The sequence below is a fragment of the Micropterus salmoides genome, unplaced genomic scaffold (assembly GCF_014851395.1).
Source record: "Micropterus salmoides isolate LMB-PRFRI ecotype aquatic unplaced genomic scaffold, ASM1485139v1 Ms_hic_scaffold_2, whole genome shotgun sequence".
In the NCBI taxonomy this organism is placed as follows: Eukaryota; Metazoa; Chordata; class Actinopteri; order Centrarchiformes; family Centrarchidae; genus Micropterus; species Micropterus salmoides.
Window position 1 is genome coordinate 13,867,693 of NW_024041150.1, and position 19,456 is coordinate 13,887,148.

At 47.3% G+C, this 19,456-nt stretch overlaps 3 protein-coding genes across 3 annotated transcripts; all 3 read left to right on the top strand.

Moving 5' to 3' along the window:
• Positions 1-3,039: 3,039 nt before the first annotated feature.
• On the top strand, positions 3,040-6,823 carry LOC119913187 (uncharacterized protein DDB_G0287625-like). The gene is made up of 3 exons (XM_038732540.1): positions 3,040-3,155; positions 4,566-4,625; positions 5,834-6,823. Exons 2-3 carry the CDS (start codon positions 4,594-4,596, stop codon positions 6,738-6,740), a joined length of 939 nt encoding a protein of 312 aa, XP_038588468.1. The 5' UTR covers positions 3,040-3,155; positions 4,566-4,593; the 3' UTR covers positions 6,741-6,823.
• A 3,694-nt stretch (positions 6,824-10,517) lies between these two features.
• Positions 10,518-11,672, top strand: LOC119912440 (flocculation protein FLO11-like; the record flags this gene model as incomplete). The annotated part of the gene is made up of 1 exon (XM_038731634.1): positions 10,518-11,672. A coding segment is annotated over one exon (1,155 nt), but the record flags the coding sequence as incomplete, so codon positions are not given.
• Positions 11,673-14,649: 2,977 nt separating this feature from the next.
• On the top strand, positions 14,650-15,848 carry LOC119912394 (mucin-2-like; the record flags this gene model as incomplete). Its single annotated transcript, XM_038731568.1, has 2 exons — positions 14,650-14,853; positions 14,910-15,848. Coding segments are annotated over 2 exons (1,143 nt in total), but the record flags the coding sequence as incomplete, so codon positions are not given.
• Positions 15,849-19,456: the final 3,608 nt, after the last annotated feature.

Sequence of the window (19,456 nt, forward strand, 5' to 3'; positions counted from 1 at the left end):
TCACCGGCCACTTTATTAGGTACACCTCGCTAGTTGGACCCTATTTTGCCTTCAGAACTACCTTAATTCTTCGTGGCATACATTAAACAAGGTGTTTGAAACATTGGTCTATATTGACCTGATAGCATCATGCAGTTGCTGCAGATTTGTCGGCAGTGCATCCATAATCTCGTTCCACCACATCCTAAAGATGCTCTATTGGATTGAGATCTGGTGACTGCGGAGGCCAGTGGAGTACAGTGGACTCATTGTCATGTTCAAGAAACCAGATTGAGAGTATTTGAGGATTTGATGGGTACACTGAGGTCATAAAGAGATTTTTCCAATCTTCTATTCTTCTAGCAGTTCTAGCAATAGTAGCCTCAGTTTCCTGTTGTTAGCTGACAGGAGTGGTCTTCTGCTACTGTAGTCCATCTGCTTCAAAGTTCAACATGTTGTGCGTTCAGACTTGGTATTCTGCATACCTTGATTGTAACGACTGGTTATTTGAGTTACTGTTGCCTTTCTGTCATCTTGAACCAGTCTGCCCATTCTCCTCTGACCTCTGACCTCAACAAGGCATTTTGGTCCTAACAACTGCTGCTCACTTTATATTTTCTCTTTTTTGGACCATTTTCTGTAAACCCTACAGATGGTTGTGTGAGAAAATCCCAGTAGATCATCAGTTTCTGAAATACTCAGACCAGCACGTCTGGCACCAACAACCATGCCATGTTCAAAGTCACTCAAATCCCCTTTCTGCCCCATTCTGATGCTCGAGCTGAACTTCAGCAAGTTGTCTTGACCACGTCTACATGCCTTAATGCATAGAGTTGCTGCCATGTGATTGGCTGATTAGCTATTTGTCTTAACATGAAATTGAACAGGTGTACCTTGTAAAGCGGCCAGTGAGCGTAGACCATCAACCCCGCTGGTTCTTCTTTGTGGACAAAAAGGATAAGATTCTCTGCCCCTGTATTAATTACTGTGACTTGAATGACATCACCATGAAGAACACAGATACCCCCTCCCTTTTGTCTCCTCTGCTTAAAAACTTTTGAAGGACTAGTGCAGTACCTGTTTACAGGGGCCGATGTGACGGCTCCTTGCACTTTATGCATCTCACATTGGTGTCACCTACAGCAGTGGTAAATCAATCGTCAATCACCGGGACGCACACACTCAAGCTCATGCTTTATTGTTAGCATGTGAAATGGTCTCTTCATAGTTAATTATTTGAATAGGGAAAAATATGTTCATGCAAGGGGTGACCACACAACTATCCAGTTTAAAGGCCTGTGCACTACTGACTGAGCTAACCGGACATGTAATCTTAGTTGCTGACCCCTAACCTATAGCATTAATAACACAGCATTAATAAAACTGAAGCAACACGACAATTGTGGAGATACTGCTAGATAATCAGCGCTTCCTTAGAACTTCATAAAACTCTTACAATTCTGTTTCACCACATTCGTTTCTAACGCATATCAAACCAGTGAGATGATGATAACTCCATTATCAATTTACTACCAACGCAACACTGCAACAGACCTGCCAGATTTGAAATCGATAGGATGAACGGTTCCTGGCATAATCTAATTACAGACAGACAGACACACACATATTTCCCGTGTTCAGGCTTTACATTCTTCTTGCAATACCATTTTAAACACCCCTAAAAAGGACCGTACCATTTCCTAACCTTGATGTTATTTGAACGTCTTGTCTGCCTGCATCACTCCCAGCTGCTCCAGTCCAGTGCATCACACGCGAATGGAGACACTGTAGTAGTAGTTTAAAGTAGCTTCTTTAAAACACATTCCATTAACTTAAAATGAGCCATCTAATCTTACCTAGCTGATAGCCCACCCTGTCCTATTTTTTATGCAATTGATCCTTTGCTAAGCCACACACCCCTTACACACACACTGTCTGTAACTGCACTCCCTGGAGAAATATTGTCTAAGTTTTGGAAAAATGAAAAAAGCGATCACAGATAGGAGCAAGAAAAGTTTGCATTATGCATTTGAAGGTTGTATTCTGGCTGTCAAACTGACATGAAACAAATAAAGACAGAAGCTAAAGCCTACCAATCACAGAGTAAAAGTGAACCACCGCATCACCTGACGATTGAGACAAAGGACAACGATATTAAGAATACACACTGTTCCTGTAAAGCTTGGTAGGTCTCTATTCATTATTGCAATCATTAAAAAGCAAATTACATCATTGCACTAGGAAAAATCCACAGCCTACTTTTTTCTGGATTTGTTGTAGGTTTTGAAAAGGGAAATCGTACTTCATACGAATCGTACAAGTGCCCCAGGAACAGCGTTTGAACATCTTCATAATATCAAGGAGATATTTGCTAAAAAAAAAAAAGAGTAAATTGAAACTTAGTTCACTGAAGCACACGCCTGCGCTGTACTGGGTTTCCTTATGACCTGGAAAATAAGTTGACTCGTTCACACCATGAGGAAACTCGTGTCCAACTCAAATATGTGAGTTTATTTCTCTAGTGTCTCTTCCCTGGGTTTTGTTTTCTCCGCCGACCACATCCTGATGTACCCTGCTGAAGACAGTGCTGTGGCAGAGTGGTCCACCAGTTGTAAATTGGTTAAATGACTTCTGGGGTTTGAAAACTTTTTAAGACGTTTAATCAGGAACTTCAGTGCTATTGCCACACATTTGCAAGCATTAACCTCCCTCATGTCAAGTTTCGGCAGTCTCTGCAGGCTGAAGGACAGCTTCACCTCAGCACCACTCCTCACTCTATCAAACTATTTATTTCATTGTCAGAGCTTGTCACGCTGGTAAAACTTCTTTCAACATTCCATTTTGGTGGAATACAGCAGTTCCTTCTTTGACAGGACAAAAGAAGGGCGTGTGTAATAATATGGAGCCAAAAACAATAACTTGAGTTTAGATTAGAAATTCTCTATCTTGTGTGTTTGTCACACATCAACATTTCTGAAGTATTTATAGTGTATGAGTCACATGGTTAGCCTCCATTCCAATATAAAGGCCTTAATAGATGTTGACTGTCACATGAGGTGACAGCTTTACAGTATCACCTATGAACTAGACAGAAGTGGAAGACACCAACATAGTTTTAAAACAAACAACTGAGAAACTACAGATAGAGAAAGGGATATTATAACTTTTCATTTTGGGTAAGTACATTTTTAAGAATATACACTTTTTTTCATTTTTACATGTATTCATTGTATATTGTATGTATGCATTTCTATTTCTTTGTAAATTATGTGTAATTCATGTATATTACCACATACCTAAAGTGATAATAAGTGATTGCCACATGAAGTCATTAGTATATTTTCAAAATATTATATATGTAAAAATACTGTATTTTTATATAATGCTTTAACAGTTAGATTTTATGATACTAGAGGTTCTCTGATAATGTAGTTTATTCCCCAATTACAAGTTCTACTTCAGTATTTTCCCATGTCTATTATCATGACACATCCGCCTTTGTTTTTATAGCTTGGTGGAATAAAGCACTGGTTTAGGTACAAACAAACCAAAATTCTATAATTAAATTCAGATGAACAAAAGTATAATAATTTATGAAATATCAATATGTGATGTGAGTGTTTAGGTTTGTTAAAGATCAAAGTTTCCTCACTCAGCCCACCTGCACGTTCAAGTACTCTGCTTTTTGAGGTAGTACATGTTGACATGTGTATTTTATCAGTTCTAGCTAATTTGATGCAGAATTGGAATCTAAAGACTCAAGAAATTGAAGATGAAATATGGGAAGCAAAATATTTGACAGCAAGATAGACACAGGTGGAATTTGTCAGAAAGGTTTCAGTTTAAGCACTAAATTCTGACAACTTTACATCGTTTCTTTTTGTTTTTGTATTGCATTGGCTTTAGGAGACTGAAATTAGGTGTTGTGTTGGGAATTTTTTTCAACAAATACATAATTGCCACTCTACCCATTTACTAGAATTTGAAACATTGCTGGTAATCTTTTGGTCCATAGTACAGCCAAGATTTATCAGTGTGGTTATTTTATTATGGTATTTTTTCAGAACTTGACATTAATGAAAATGTAATGTATACAATGTAATAAAACATAGATGAGTTTCAAAGGAGTAAAAGTAGCATTTTATCAACGCTGTTTAAAAGTGTAAAATATATTTGATGTCAGGGTAATTGTGAAGGAGACACATACTGTATTGTAGTCACTTATTTTGTATTTGTATACTTTTTTAACATTGAGTTGTAAAGGATCAAAATATAATGAATTCAGTCATTTGCACTGAAAGTAAGTTGTATACTGGTAGAAATTGCATTTTCTTTTAAATAATCTACTTCATTTAAAATACAAATGGACAGAGATACAGAGAACAAACAAAATCATATAAATGTTTGCATATTGTAAATATTATCCACTTGACATTTTTTAATACTCTGTATTCTCACAGAAATTCCAGCATTATTATTATAGCGAAAGCAATGGTTATAGTAGCTAGCAACTGTAGTCCAAAAGGTTATCACATGCTCTTTCTTTGTCTGAGTAAGTTGTGTAACTGTATTGTTTGATTTGATAGATACAAGTGAAGACAAGATGGGCACCAGATGGATCATATCAGTTGTCCTGATTCTAATGGGTAAGCTGAGTGATTTTAAACCCTTTCTCTCTTTTTACAAAATATTAGAAAAGGTGTGGGTGTAATGATAGCCAGCTAGGCAGTGAGTAAACCTCACTCCCTGACGCCATAAGAGATGTATTAACATGATGCATGCAGAAGTGGATCCTGTGGGCTGGGGGCAGAGAGCGGACAGATTGATGAAATCAGGGCTCCAAAACTCAGTAAAGGACTGGCAAGCAGCGTCTTCGCAATTGGGCTGAGATCTGAGTACAAGCAAAAAAACACAGGCAGCCAGTACAGTCAAAAAGCTGGATCAAAAAACTCCTACAATCTAGAAAATAGATTGGTACCACTGTGGGTTAAATTGACGATCTGGTGCTGACGGGAAGTTGAGCCGTAGCTTTATTGAAGAGGTTGATAAAAGGGATGAGCTTCAGGTGTTGAACGCTACAGAAGCTCAGCTGGAGCGCCCTGCCTATGACCACACAAACTCTCACACACACATTAGACCGACGATGACTGACAGGAACGATAAGGAAAGGGACAGAGGAAACACAAGGACTGAGGAGGTGCCAGATCACGGCACTGCTACCTGAAAAGAGTGTCCTGCCTTAAACAGTAACTTCATAATTTTGATCGTATGCTCCTCATCTAATAACTATCCATTCTATTAGTTTGTTGTATGCTGATAGATCTTTACATGATACAGACAGCCCTCCCTCAAATGTGAACTGATAATTCTGTAGAAATCTGTAGAGTATGAAACTGCGTGAGTGTAATGTTTTAATATATGTAACGTTTTGTTAAACGTTTTTTAGTAATCAATTGAGAGGACACTTTTTTCACTTGAACCCCTCTCCCACAAAATGTTTGTGCACATCTCTGTCAACGGCCAAATCTTGTTGGTAGCGTATTGACTGCATTTGTAAGTAACTTTAAAGTGTCATTGTTGTATTTCTCTATTTAGTCTATTGGACTCTTCTATTATTTGTAAAAGGATTGAGAGGTAAAGGTGCAACTGCAGATTGGGGCTGGGGAAGAGAGGTAATAATCCAAGACAAAAAATAGTTTTACATTTATGGGGGAAACAAATAACAAATCTCTTCGACACTGTAGTTATAGATTTTATAAAAATTTTAAAATGTGTTTTTTGTCAAGGAAGCACTTCACTTGACTAGGTTAGATGATATGATGTGGTGTGATATAATGTTTATTGTGCACAACAGCAGCAACAACGGCACCTGCTACGGCAGAAATAACTGCACCTGCTTCGACATCAACCACTGTGTCAACACAGAAACCTGCTACTTCAACAAAGACACCTGCTCCAACAAGTGCAAAAGCAACAACACGTGCTGCAACAACAACTTCTCCAAAAACAACTGTAGTAACAACAGTGTCAAAAACAACGACGCATGCTCCGACAACAACTCCAAAAACAACAACCCGTGCTCGGACAACAACTCCAAAACCAACAACCCGTGCTCGGACAACTCCAAAACCAACAACCCGTGCTCGGAAAACTCCAAAACCAACAACCCGTGCTCGGAAAACTCCAAAACCAACAACCCGTGCTCGGAAAACTCCAAAACCAACAACCCGTGCTCCGACAACTCCAAAACCAACAACCCGTGCTCCGACAACTCCAAAACCAACAACCCGTGCTCCGACAACTCCAAAACCAACAACCCGTGTTCCCACAACTCCAAAACCAACAACCCGTGCTCCGACAACTCCAAAACCAACAACCCGTGTTCCGACAACTCCAAAACCAACAACCCGTGTTCCGACAACTCCAAAACCAACAACCCGTGCTCCGACAACTCCAAAACCAACAACCCGTGCTCCGACAACTCCAAAACCAACAACCCGTGTTCCCACAACTCCAAAACCAACAACCCGTGCTCCGACAACTCCAAAACCAACAACCCGTGTTCCGACAACTCCAAAACCAACAACCCGTGCTCCGACAACTCCAAAACCAACAACCCGTGCTCCGACAACTCCAAAACCAACAACCCGTGTTCCGACAACTCCAAAACCAACAACCCGTGCTCCGACAACTCCAAAACCAACAACCCGTGCTCCGACAACTCCAAAACCAACAACAACAACACCTGCTCCAATAAATGAGTCAACAACAACACCTGGCCCGACAACAACAACCGAGGCAACCACGACACCTGGCCCGACAACAACAACCGAGGCAACCACGACACCTGGCCCGACAACAACAACCGAGGAAACCACGACACCTGGCCCGACAACAACTACCGAGGAAACCACGACACCTGGCCCGACAACAACAACCGAGGCAACCACGACACCTGCCCCGACAACAACAACCGAGGAAACCACGACACCTGCCCCGACAACAACTACCGAGGCAACCACGACACCTGCCCCGACAACAACTACCGAGGCAACCACGACACCTGCCCCGACAACAACAACCGAGGAAACCACGACACCTGCCCCGACAACAACTACCGAGGAAACCACGACACCTGCCCCGACAACAACTACCGAGGAAACCACGACACCTGCCCCGACAACAACAACCGAGGAAACCACGACACCTGCCCCGACAACAACTACCGAGGCAACCACGACACCTGCCCCGACAACAACTACCGAGGCAACCACGACACCTGCCCCGACAACAACAACCGAGGCAACCACGACACCTGGCCCGACAACAACTACCGAGGCAACCACGACACCTGGCCCGACAACAACTACCGAGGAAACCACGACACCTGCCCCGACAACAACTACCGAGGCAACCACGACACCTGGCCCGACAACAACTACCGAGGCAACCACGACACCTGCCCCGACAACAACAACCGAGGAAACCACGACACCTGCCCCGACAACAACTACCGAGGCAACCACGACACCTGCCCCGACAACAACAACCGAGGAAACCACGACACCTGGCCCGACAACAACTACCGAGGCAACCACGACACCTGGCCCGACAACAACAACAACCGAGGAAACCACGACACCTGGCCCGACAACAACTACCGAGGAAACCACGACACCTGGCCCGACAACAACAACCGAGGCAACCACGACACCTGCCCCGACAACAACTACCGAGGCAACCACGACACCTGCCCCGACAACAACAACCGAGGAAACCACGACACCTGGCCCGACAACAACTACCGAGGCAACCACGACACCTGCCCCGACAACAACAACCGAGGAAACCACGACACCTGCCCCGACAACAACTACCGAGGAAACCACGACACCTGCCCCGACAACAACTACCGAGGAAACCACGACACCTGCCCCGACAACAACAACCGAGGAAACCACGACACCTGCCCCGACAACAACAACCGAGGAAACCACGACACCTGCCCCGACAACAACTACCGAGGCAACCACGACACCTGCCCCGACAACAACAACCGAGGAAACCACGACACCTGGCCCGACAACAACTACCGAGGCAACCACGACACCTGGCCCGACAACAACAACAACCGAGGAAACCACGACACCTGGCCCGACAACAACTACCGAGGAAACCACGACACCTGGCCCGACAACAACAACCGAGGCAACCACGACACCTGCCCCGACAACAACAACCGAGGAAACCACGACACCTGCCCCGACAACAACTACCGAGGCAACCACGACACCTGCCCCGACAACAACTACCGAGGCAACCACGACACCTGCCCCGACAACAACAACCGAGGCAACCACGACACCTGGCCCGACAACAACTACCGAGGCAACCACGACACCTGGCCCGACAACAACTACCGAGGCAACCACGACACCTGCCCCGACAACAACAACCGAGGAAACCACGACACCTGGCCCGACAACAACTACCGAGGCAACCACGTCACCTGCCCCGACAACAACTACCGAGGAAACAACGACTCCTGCTCCAAAACTGAACCAACAATAACACCTGCTCCAACAACTGAAGGAACAACCACCACAGTGACGTTCAGATCTGTTCAAAGCACATTCACAAGTGACTTGAACAATCAATCATCTGCAGCATTTAGAGATCGAGTTTCAATGATAAAGTCACAGGTAAGTCAAACCCTTAGAATAAAATCTTCTGGTACAAATACTGAACTTTTTCAACAGAGAGCTCAAGCCCCATTCAGAGAACTGAAAGGTTATGGTAACACTTTAAAACACAGTTAATACTCGTTTTACTTTATTTTTGTATCTTTCTAGGTTTGTATATTTCTAGGTGTTAATTTTTTCCAAATGTTTGTTTTCCAGTAAGTAACCAGTATTTACAAAAATAGTATAATTTACTCCATTGTTCCCTACAGTCTTGTTTCTAAGTAAATTGTTTATTGAAACTTGATTCATACAGCAGAATTAGATTAGGGCTTTATTTTAAGTGTTACCACTATCATCACTAAAACCAAGTTTCAGAAAGTATCAATAACCTTCATAAATAAGCATTAAGGCATGCTTAACTTCAATACTTGTACAGTATACAATAAAACATACAGTACGAAGAATTGAAACACAGCTAGTGAATGGTCAATTCCCCAAGTAGAAATTCCCCACATAGAAAGGAATCGCATACCAGTTGAAAAAATGTGCACACTGCCCAGAAATACACGTGAAGACACTTAATGTTACTGCAAAAACTGAATAGGTCATCTATTATTTTTTTAATCCTGTGGTGGTTCTCATCATTATTTTTCCTCCTGTCTGTCGGTCTCCTGGACACAGTTAGATTTCTGCACTACAGAAAGTACAGAAAACAAAATAAAAATAAAAAACTGTAAAATAAGGAAATATAATGACAAACTGGAATATTTGCATTTCCTGATCAAAATACAGGTACAGAAGTGCTGCTGCAGAATAATAATAGTAATTGCTACATGAAATAAAGAGCCAAGATAACTAAACTACACCTCCAGCTCACTGTACAACTTAGGCAAACATAGGTGAAACGTGTTTAAGTACCATTTGTTTTCTGTTTCTGCAGCTTGAACCTGTGTTCCACATGGCTTTCCCTTCCTCCTTCATGTCCCTGGACGTGTTGTCATTCAGGTAATTTGTTAAGACTTTTAAGAAATTTTAAGAGTAGTGACCAAAATGTGATATTTCAAAATTATTTTGTGTTTCTCCATCTGCAGAAATGGATCAGTCATCAATAACGTGAACCTTCTCTTTGCAAGCACATCTGTTCCTAATAATGTTGAGATTGGGAGGGTTTTGATCAATGATAGTTTAAACGTCACTGGCTTCGACATTGAAAGGAACTCAATCAAAGTGAATGACACCCTATATTCTGATCTACCTGCCCCGACAACAACTACCGAGGCAACCACGACACCTGCCCCGACAACAACTACCGAGGCAACCACGACACCTGCCCCGACAACAACCGAGGAAACCACGACACCTGCCCCGACAACAACTACCGAGGCAACCACGACACCTGCCCCGACAACAACTACCGAGGCAACCACGACACCTGCCCCGACAACAACAACCGAGGCAACCACGACACCTGCCCCGACAACAACTACCGAGGCAACCACGACACCTGCCCCGACAACAACTACCGAGGCAACCACGACACCTGCCCCGACAACAACTACCGAGGAAACCACGACACCTGCCACGACACCTGCCCTGACAACAACAACCGAGGAAACCACGACACCTGCCCCGACAACAACAACCGAGGAAACCACGACACCTGCCCCGACAACAACTACCGAGGCAACCACGACACCTGCCCCGACAACAACTACCGAGGAAACCACGACACCTGGCCCGACAACAACTACCGAGGAAACCACGACACCTGGCCCGACAACAACAACCGAGGCAACCACGACACCTGCCCCGACAACAACTACCGAGGAAACCACGGCACCTGCCCCGACAACAACAACCGAGGAAACCACGACACCTGCCCCGACAACAACTACCGAGGAAACCACGACACCTGCCCCGACAACAACTACCGAGGCAACCACGACACCTGCCCCGACAACAACAACCGAGGAAACCACGACACCTGCCCCGACAACAACTACCGAGGCAACCACGACACCTGCCCCGACAACAACTACCGAGGAAACCACGACACCTGCCCCGACAACAACTACCGAGGCAACCACGACACCTGCCCCGACAACAACAACCGAGGAAACCACGACACCTGGCCCGACAACAACTACCGAGGCAACCACGACACCTGCCCCGACAACAACAACCGAGGAAACCACGACACCTGCCCCGACAACAACTACCGAGGAAACCACGACACCTGCCCCGACAACAACTACCGAGGCAACCACGACACCTGCCCCGACAACAACAACCGAGGAAACCACGACACCTGGCCCGACAACAACTACCGAGGCAACCACGACACCTGCCCCGACAACAACAACCGAGGAAACCACGACACCTGCCCCGACAACAACAACCGAGGAAACCACGACACCTGGCCCGACAACAACAACCGAGGAAACCACGACACCTGCCCCGACAACAACTACCGAGGCAACCACGACACCTGCCCCGACAACAACAACCGAGGAAACCACGACACCTGCCCCGACAACAACTACCGAGGCAACCACGACACCTGCCCCGACAACAACAACCGAGGAAACCACGACACCTGCCCCGACAACAACTACCGAGGCAACCACGACACCTGCCCCGACAACAACTACCGAGGCAACCACGACACCTGCCCCGACAACAACAACCGAGGAAACCACGACACCTGCCCCGACAACAACAACCGAGGCAACCACGACACCTGCCCCGACAACAACCACCGAGGCAACCACGACACCTGCCCCGACAACAACTACCGAGGAAACCACGACACCTGCCCCGACAACAACTACCGAGGCAACCACGACACCTGGCCCGACAACAACAACCGAGGCAACCACGACACCTGGCCCGACAACAACAACCGAGGAAACCACGACACCTGCCCCGACAACAACTACCGAGGCAACCACGACACCTGCCCCGACAACAACTACCGAAGAAACCACGACACCTGCCCCGACAACAACTACCGAGGCAACCACGACACCTGGCCCGACAACAACAACCGAGGAAACCACGACACCTGCCCCGACAACAACTACCGAGGAAACCACGACACCTGCCCCGACAACAACTACCGAGGAAACCACGACACCTGGCCCGACAACAACAACCGAGGAAACCACGACACCTGCCCCGACAACAACTACCGAGGCAACCACGACACCTGGCCCGACAACAACTACCGAGGCAACCACGACACCTGCCCCGACAACAACCGAGGAAACCACGACACCTGGCCCGACAACAACTACCGAGGAAACCACGACACCTGCCCCGACAACAACTACCGAGGCAACCACGACACCTGCCCCGACAACAACTACCGAGGCAACCACGACACCTGCCCCGACAACAACAACAACCGAGGAAACCACGACACCTGGCCCGACAACAACTACTGAGGAAACCACGACACCTGCCCCGACAACAACTACCGAGGCAACCACAACACCTGCCCCGACAACAACAACTGAGGAAACCACGACACCTGGCCCGACAACAACTACCGAGGCAACCACGACACCTGCCCCGACAACAACTACCGAGGAAACCACGACACCTGCCCCGACAACAACAACCGAGGAAACCACGACACCTGCCCCGACAACAACTACCGAGGAAACCACGACACCTGCCCCGACAACAACAACCGAGGAAACCACGACACCTGCCCCGACAACAACAACCGAGGAAACCACGACACCTGCCCCGACAACAACTACCGAGGCAACCACGACACCTGCCCCGACAACAACTACCGAGGAAACAACGACTCCTGCTCCAAAAACTGAACCAACAATAACACCTGCTCCAACAACTGAAGGAACAACCACCATGGTGACGTTCAGATCTGTTCAAAGCACATTCACAAGTGACTTGAACAATCAATCATCTGCAGCATTTAGACATCGAGTTTCAATGATAAAGTCACAGGTAAGTCAAACCCTTAGAATAAAATCTTCTGGTACAAATACTGAACTTTTTCAACAGAGAGCTCAAGCCCCCATTCAGAGAACTGAAAGGTTATGGTAACACTTTAAAACACAGTTAATACTCGTTTTACTTTATTTTTGTATCTTTCTAGGTTTGTATATTTCTAGGTGTTAATTTTTTCCAAATGTTTGTTTTCCAGTAAGTAACCAGTATTTACAAAAATAGTATAATTTACTCCATTGTTCCCTACAGTCTTGTTTCTAAGTAAATTGTTTATTGAAACTTGATTCATACAGCAGAATTAGATTAGGGCTTTATTTTAAGTGTTACCACTGTCATCACTAAAACCAAGTTTCAGAAAGTATCAATAACCTTCATAAATAAGCATTAAGGCATGCTTAACTTCAATACTTGTACAGTATACAATAAAACATACAGTACGAAGAATTGAAACACAGCTAGTGAATGGTCAATTCCCCAAGTAGAAATTCCCCACATAGAAAGGAATCGCATACCAGTTGAAAAAATGTGCACACTGCCCAGAAATACACGTGAAGACACTTAATGTTACTGCAAAAAATGAATAGGTCATCTATTATTTTTTTAATCCTGTGGTGGTTCTCATCATTATTTTTCCTCCTGTCTGTCGGTCTCCTGGACACAGTTAGATTTCTGCACTACAGAAAGTACAGAAAACAAAATAAAAATAAAAAACTGTAAAATAAGGAAATATAATGACAAACTGGAATATTTGCATTTCCTGATCAAAATACAGGTACAGAAGTGCTGCTGCAGAATAATAATAGTAATTGCTACATGAAATAAAGAGCCAAGATAACTAAACTACACCTCCAGCTCACTGTACAACTTAGGCAAACATAGGTGAAACGTGTTTAAGTACCATTTGTTTTCTGTTTCTGCAGCTTGAACCTGTGTTCCACATGGCTTTCCCTTCCTCCTTCATGTCCCTGGACGTGTTGTCATTCAGGTAATTTGTTAAGACTTTTAAGAAATTTTAAGAGTAGTGACCAAAATGTGATATTTCAAAATTATTTTGTGTTTCTCCATCTGCAGAAATGGATCAGTCATCAATAACGTGAACCTTCTCTTTGCAAGCACATCTGTTCCTAATAATGTTGAGATTGGGAGGGTTTTGATCAATGATAGTTTAAACGTCACTGGCTTCGACATTGAAAGGAACTCAATCAAAGTGAATGACACCCTATATTCTGATCTACCTGCCCCGACAACAACTACCGAGGCAACCACGACACCTGCCCCGACAACAACAACCGAGGCAACCACGACACCTGCCCCGACAACAACTACCGAGGCAACCACGACACCTGCCCCGACAACAACTACCGAGGCAACCACGACACCTGCCCCGACAACAACTACCGAGGCAACCACGACACCTGCCCCGACAACAACAACCGAGGCAACCACGACACCTGCCCCGACAACAACTACCGAGGCAACCACGACACCTGCCCCGACAACAACAACAGAGGAAACCACGACACCTGCCCCGACAACAACTACCGAGGCAACCACGACACCTGCCCCGACAACAACTACCGAGGCAACCACGACACCTGCCCCGACAACAACTACCGAGGAAACCACGACACCTGGCCCGACAACAACTACCGAGGAAACCACGGCACCTGCCCCGACAACAACTACCGAGGCAACCACGACACCTGCCCCGACAACAACAACCGAGGCAACCACGACACCTGCCCCGACAACAACTACCGAGGCAACCACGACACCTGCCCCGACAACAACAACCGAGGAAACCACGACACCTGCCCCGACAACAACAACCGAGGAAACCACGACACCTGCCCCGACAACAACTACCGAGGCAACCACGACACCTGCCCCGACAACAACTACCGAGGCAACCACGACACCTGCCCCGACAACAACTACCGAGGCAACCACGACACCTGCCCCGACAACAACAACCGAGGAAACCACGACACCTGCCCCGACAACAACTACCGAGGCAACCACGACACCTGCCCCGACAACAACTACCGAGGAAACCACGACACCTGCCCCGACAACAACTACCGAGGAAACCACGACACCTGCCCCGACAACAACAACCGAGGAAACCACGACACCTGGCCCGACAACAACTACCGAGGCAACCACGACACCTGCCCCGACAACAACAACCGAGGAAACCACGACACCTGCCCCGACAACAACTACCGAGGCAACCACGACACCTGCCCGACAACAACTACCGAGGCAACCACGACACCTGCCCCGACAACAACAACCGAGGCAACCACGACACCTGCCCCGACAACAACAACCGAGGAAACCACGACACCTGGCCCGACAACAACTACCGAGGAAACCACGACACCTGCCCCGACAACAACTACCGAGGAAACCACGACACCTGCCCCGACAACAACTACCGAGGCAACCACGACACCTGCCCCGACAACAACAACCGAGGAAACCACGACACCTGCCCCGACAACAACTACCGAGGCAACCACGACACCTGCCCCGACAACAACTACCGAGGCAACCACGACACCTGCCCCGACAACAACAACCGAGGCAACCACGACACCTGCCCCGACAACAACAACCGAGGCAACCACGACACCTGCCCCGACAACAACCACCGAGGCAACCACGACACCTGCCCCGACAACAACTACCGAGGAAACCACGACACCTGCCCCGACAACAACTACCGAGGCAACCACGACACCTGGCCCGACAACAACAACCGAGGAAACCACGACACCTGGCCCGACAACAACAACCGAGGAAACCACGACACCTGGCCCGACAACAACAACCGAGGAAACCACGACACCTGCCCCGACAACAACTACCGAGGCAACCACGACACCTGCCCCGACAACAACAACCGAGGAAACCACGACACCTGCCCCGACAACAACTACCGAGGCAACCACGACACCTGCCCCGACAACAACAACCGAGGAAACCACGACACCTGCCCCGACAACAACTACCGAGGCAACCACGACACCTGCCCCGACAACAACTACCGAGGCAACCACGACACCTGCCCCGACAACAACAACCGAGGCAACCACGACACCTGCCCCGACAACAACTACCGAGGCAACCACGACACCTGCCCCGACAACAACTACCGAGGAAACCACGACACCTGCCCCGACAACAACTACCGAGGCAACCACGACACCTGGCCCGACAACAACAACCGAGGAAACCACGACACCTGGCCCGACAACAACAACCGAGGAAACCACGACACCTGCCCCGACAACAACTACCGAGGAAACCACGACACGTGGCCCGACAACAACAACCGAGGAAACCACGACACCTGCCCCGACAACAACTACCGAGGCAACCACGACACCTGGCCCGACAACAACTACCGAGGAAACCACGACACCTGCCCCGACAACAACCGAGGAAACCACGACACCTGGCCCGACAACAACCGAGGAAACCACGACACCTGGCCCGACAACAACTACCGAGGAAACCACGACACCTGCCCCGACAACAACTACCGAGGCAACCACGACACCTGCCCCGACAACAACAACCGAGGAAACCACGACACCTGCCCCGACAACAACAACAACCGAGGAAACCACGACACCTGGCCCGACAACAACTACCGAGGAAACCACGACACCTGGCCCGACAACAACAACCGAAGAAACCACGACACCTGCCCCGACAACAACTACCGAGGCAACCACGACACCTGCCCCGACAACAACAACCGAGGAAACCACGACACCTGCCCCGACAACAACTACCGAGGAAACCACGACACCTGCCCCGACAACAACTACCGAGGAAACCACGACACCTGGCCCGACAACAACAACCGAGGAAACCACGACACCTGCCCCGACAACAACTACCGAGGCAACCACAACACCTGCCCCGACAACAACAACCGAGGAAACCACGACACCTGCCCCGACAACAACAACCGAGGAAACCACGACACCTGCCCCGACAACAACTACCGAGGAAACCACGACACCTGCCCCGACAACAACAACCGAGGAAACCACGACACCTGCCCCGACAACAACAACCGAGGAAACCACGACACCTGCCCCGACAACAACTACCGAGGCAACCACGACACCTGCCCCGACAACAACTACCGAGGAAACAACGACTCCTGCTCCAAAAACTGAACCAACAATAACACCTGCTCCAACAACTGAAGGAACAACCACCATGGTGACGTTCAGATCTGTTCAAAGCACATTCACAAGTGACTTGAACAATCAATCATCTGCAGCATTTAGACATCGAGTTTCAATGATAAAGTCACAGGTAAGTCAAACCCTTAGAATAAAATCTTCTGGTACAAATACTGAACTTTTTTAACAGAGAGCTCAAGCCCCCATTCAGAGAACTGAAAGGTTATGGTAACACTTTAAAACACAGTTAATACTCGTTTTACTTTATTTTGTATCTTTCTAGGTTTGTATATTTCTAGGTGTTAATTTTTTCCAAATGTTTGTTTTCCAGTAAGTAACCAGTATTTACAAAAATAGTATAATTTACTCCATTGTTCCCTACAGTCTTGTTTCTAAGTAAATTGTTTATTGAAACTTGATTCATACAGCAGAATTAGATTAGGGCTTTATTTTAAGTGTTACCACTGTCATCACTAAAACCAAGTTTCAGAAAGTATCAATAACCTTCATAAATAAGCATTAAGGCATGCTTAACTTCAATACTTGTACAGTATACAATAAAACATACAGTACGAAGAATTGAAACACAGCTAGTGAATGGTCAATTCCCCAAGTAGAAATTCCCCACATAGAAAGGAATCGCATACCAGTTGAAAAAATGTGCACACTGCCCAGAAATACACGTGAAGACACTTAATGTTACTGCAAAAATGAATAGGTCATCTATTATTTTTTTAATCCTGTGGTGGTTCTCATCATTATTTTTCCTCCTGTCTGTCGGTCTCCTGGACACAGTTAGATTTCTGCACTACAGAAAGTACAGAAAACAAAATAAAAATAAAAAACTGTAAAATAAGGAAATATAATGACAAACTGGAATATTTGCATTTCCTGATCAAAATACAGGTACAGAAGTGCTGCTGCAGAATAATAATAGTAATTGCTACATGAAATAAAGAGCCAAGATAACTAAACTACACCTCCAGCTCACTGTACAACTTAGGCAAACATAGGTGAAACGTGTTTAAGTACCATTTGTTTTCTGTTTCTGCAGCTTGAACCTGTGTTCCACATGGCTTTCCCTTCCTCCTTCATGTCCCTGGACGTGTTGTCATTCAGGTAATTTGTTAAGACTTTTAAGAAATTTTAAGAGTAGTGACCAAAATGTGATATTTCAAAATTATTTTGTGTTTCTCCATCTGCAGAAATGGATCAGTCATCAATAACGTGAACCTTCTCTTTGCAAGCACATCTGTTCCTAATAATGTTGAGATTGGGAGGGTTTTGATCAATGATAGTTTAAACGTCACTGGCTTCGACATTGAAAGGAACTCAATCAAAGTGAATGACACCCTATATTCTGATCTACCTGCCCCGACAACAACTACCGAGGCAACCACGACACCTGCCCCGACAACAACAACCGAGGCAACCACGACACCTGCCCCGACAACAACTACCGAGGCAACCACGACACCTGCCCCGACAACAACTACCGAGGCAACCACGACACCTGCCCCGACAACAACTACCGAGGAAACCACGACACCTGCCCCGACAACAACAACCGAGGAAACCACGACACCTGCCCCGACAACAACAACAGAGGAAACCACGACACCTGCCCCGACAACAACTACCGAGGCAACCACGACACCTGCCCGACAACAACTACCGAGGCAACCACGACACCTGGCCCGACAACAACTACCGAGGAAACCACGACACCTGGCCCGACAACAACTACCGAGGCAACCACGACACCTGCCCCGACAACAACAACCGAGGAAACCACGACACCTGCCCCGACAACAACTACCGAGGCAACCACGACACCTGCCCCGACAACAACAACCGAGGAAACCACGACACCTGCCCCGACAACAACTACCGAGGCAACCACGACACCTGCCCCGACAACAACTAACGAGGCAACCGCGACACCTGCCCCGACAACAACTACCGAGGCAACCGCGACACCTGCCCCGACAACAACAACCGAGGAAACCACGACACCTGCCCCGACAACAACTACCGAGGCAACCACGACACCTGCCCCGACAACAACTACCGAGGAAACCACGACACCTGCCCCGACAACAACTACCGAGGCAACCACGACACCTGCCCCGACAACAACAACCGAGGAAACCACGACACCTGCCCCGACAACAACTACCGAGGCAACCACGACACCTGCCCCGACAACAACAACCGAGGAAACCACGACACCTGGCCCGACAACAACAACCGAGGAAACCACGACACCTGGCCCGACAACAACTACCGAGGCAACCACGACACCTGCCCCGACAACAACTACCGAGGCAACCACGACACCTGCCCCGACAACAACAACCGAGGCAACCACGACACCTGCCCCGACAACAACTACCGAGGCAACCACGACACCTGCCCCGACAACAACAACCGAGGAAACCACGACACCTGCCCCGACAACAACTACCGAGGCAACCACGACACCTGCCCCGACAACAACTACCGAGGCAACCACGACACCTGCCCCGACAACAACTACCGAGGCAACCACGACACCTGCCCCGACAACAACAACCGAGGCAACCACGACACCTGCCCCGACAA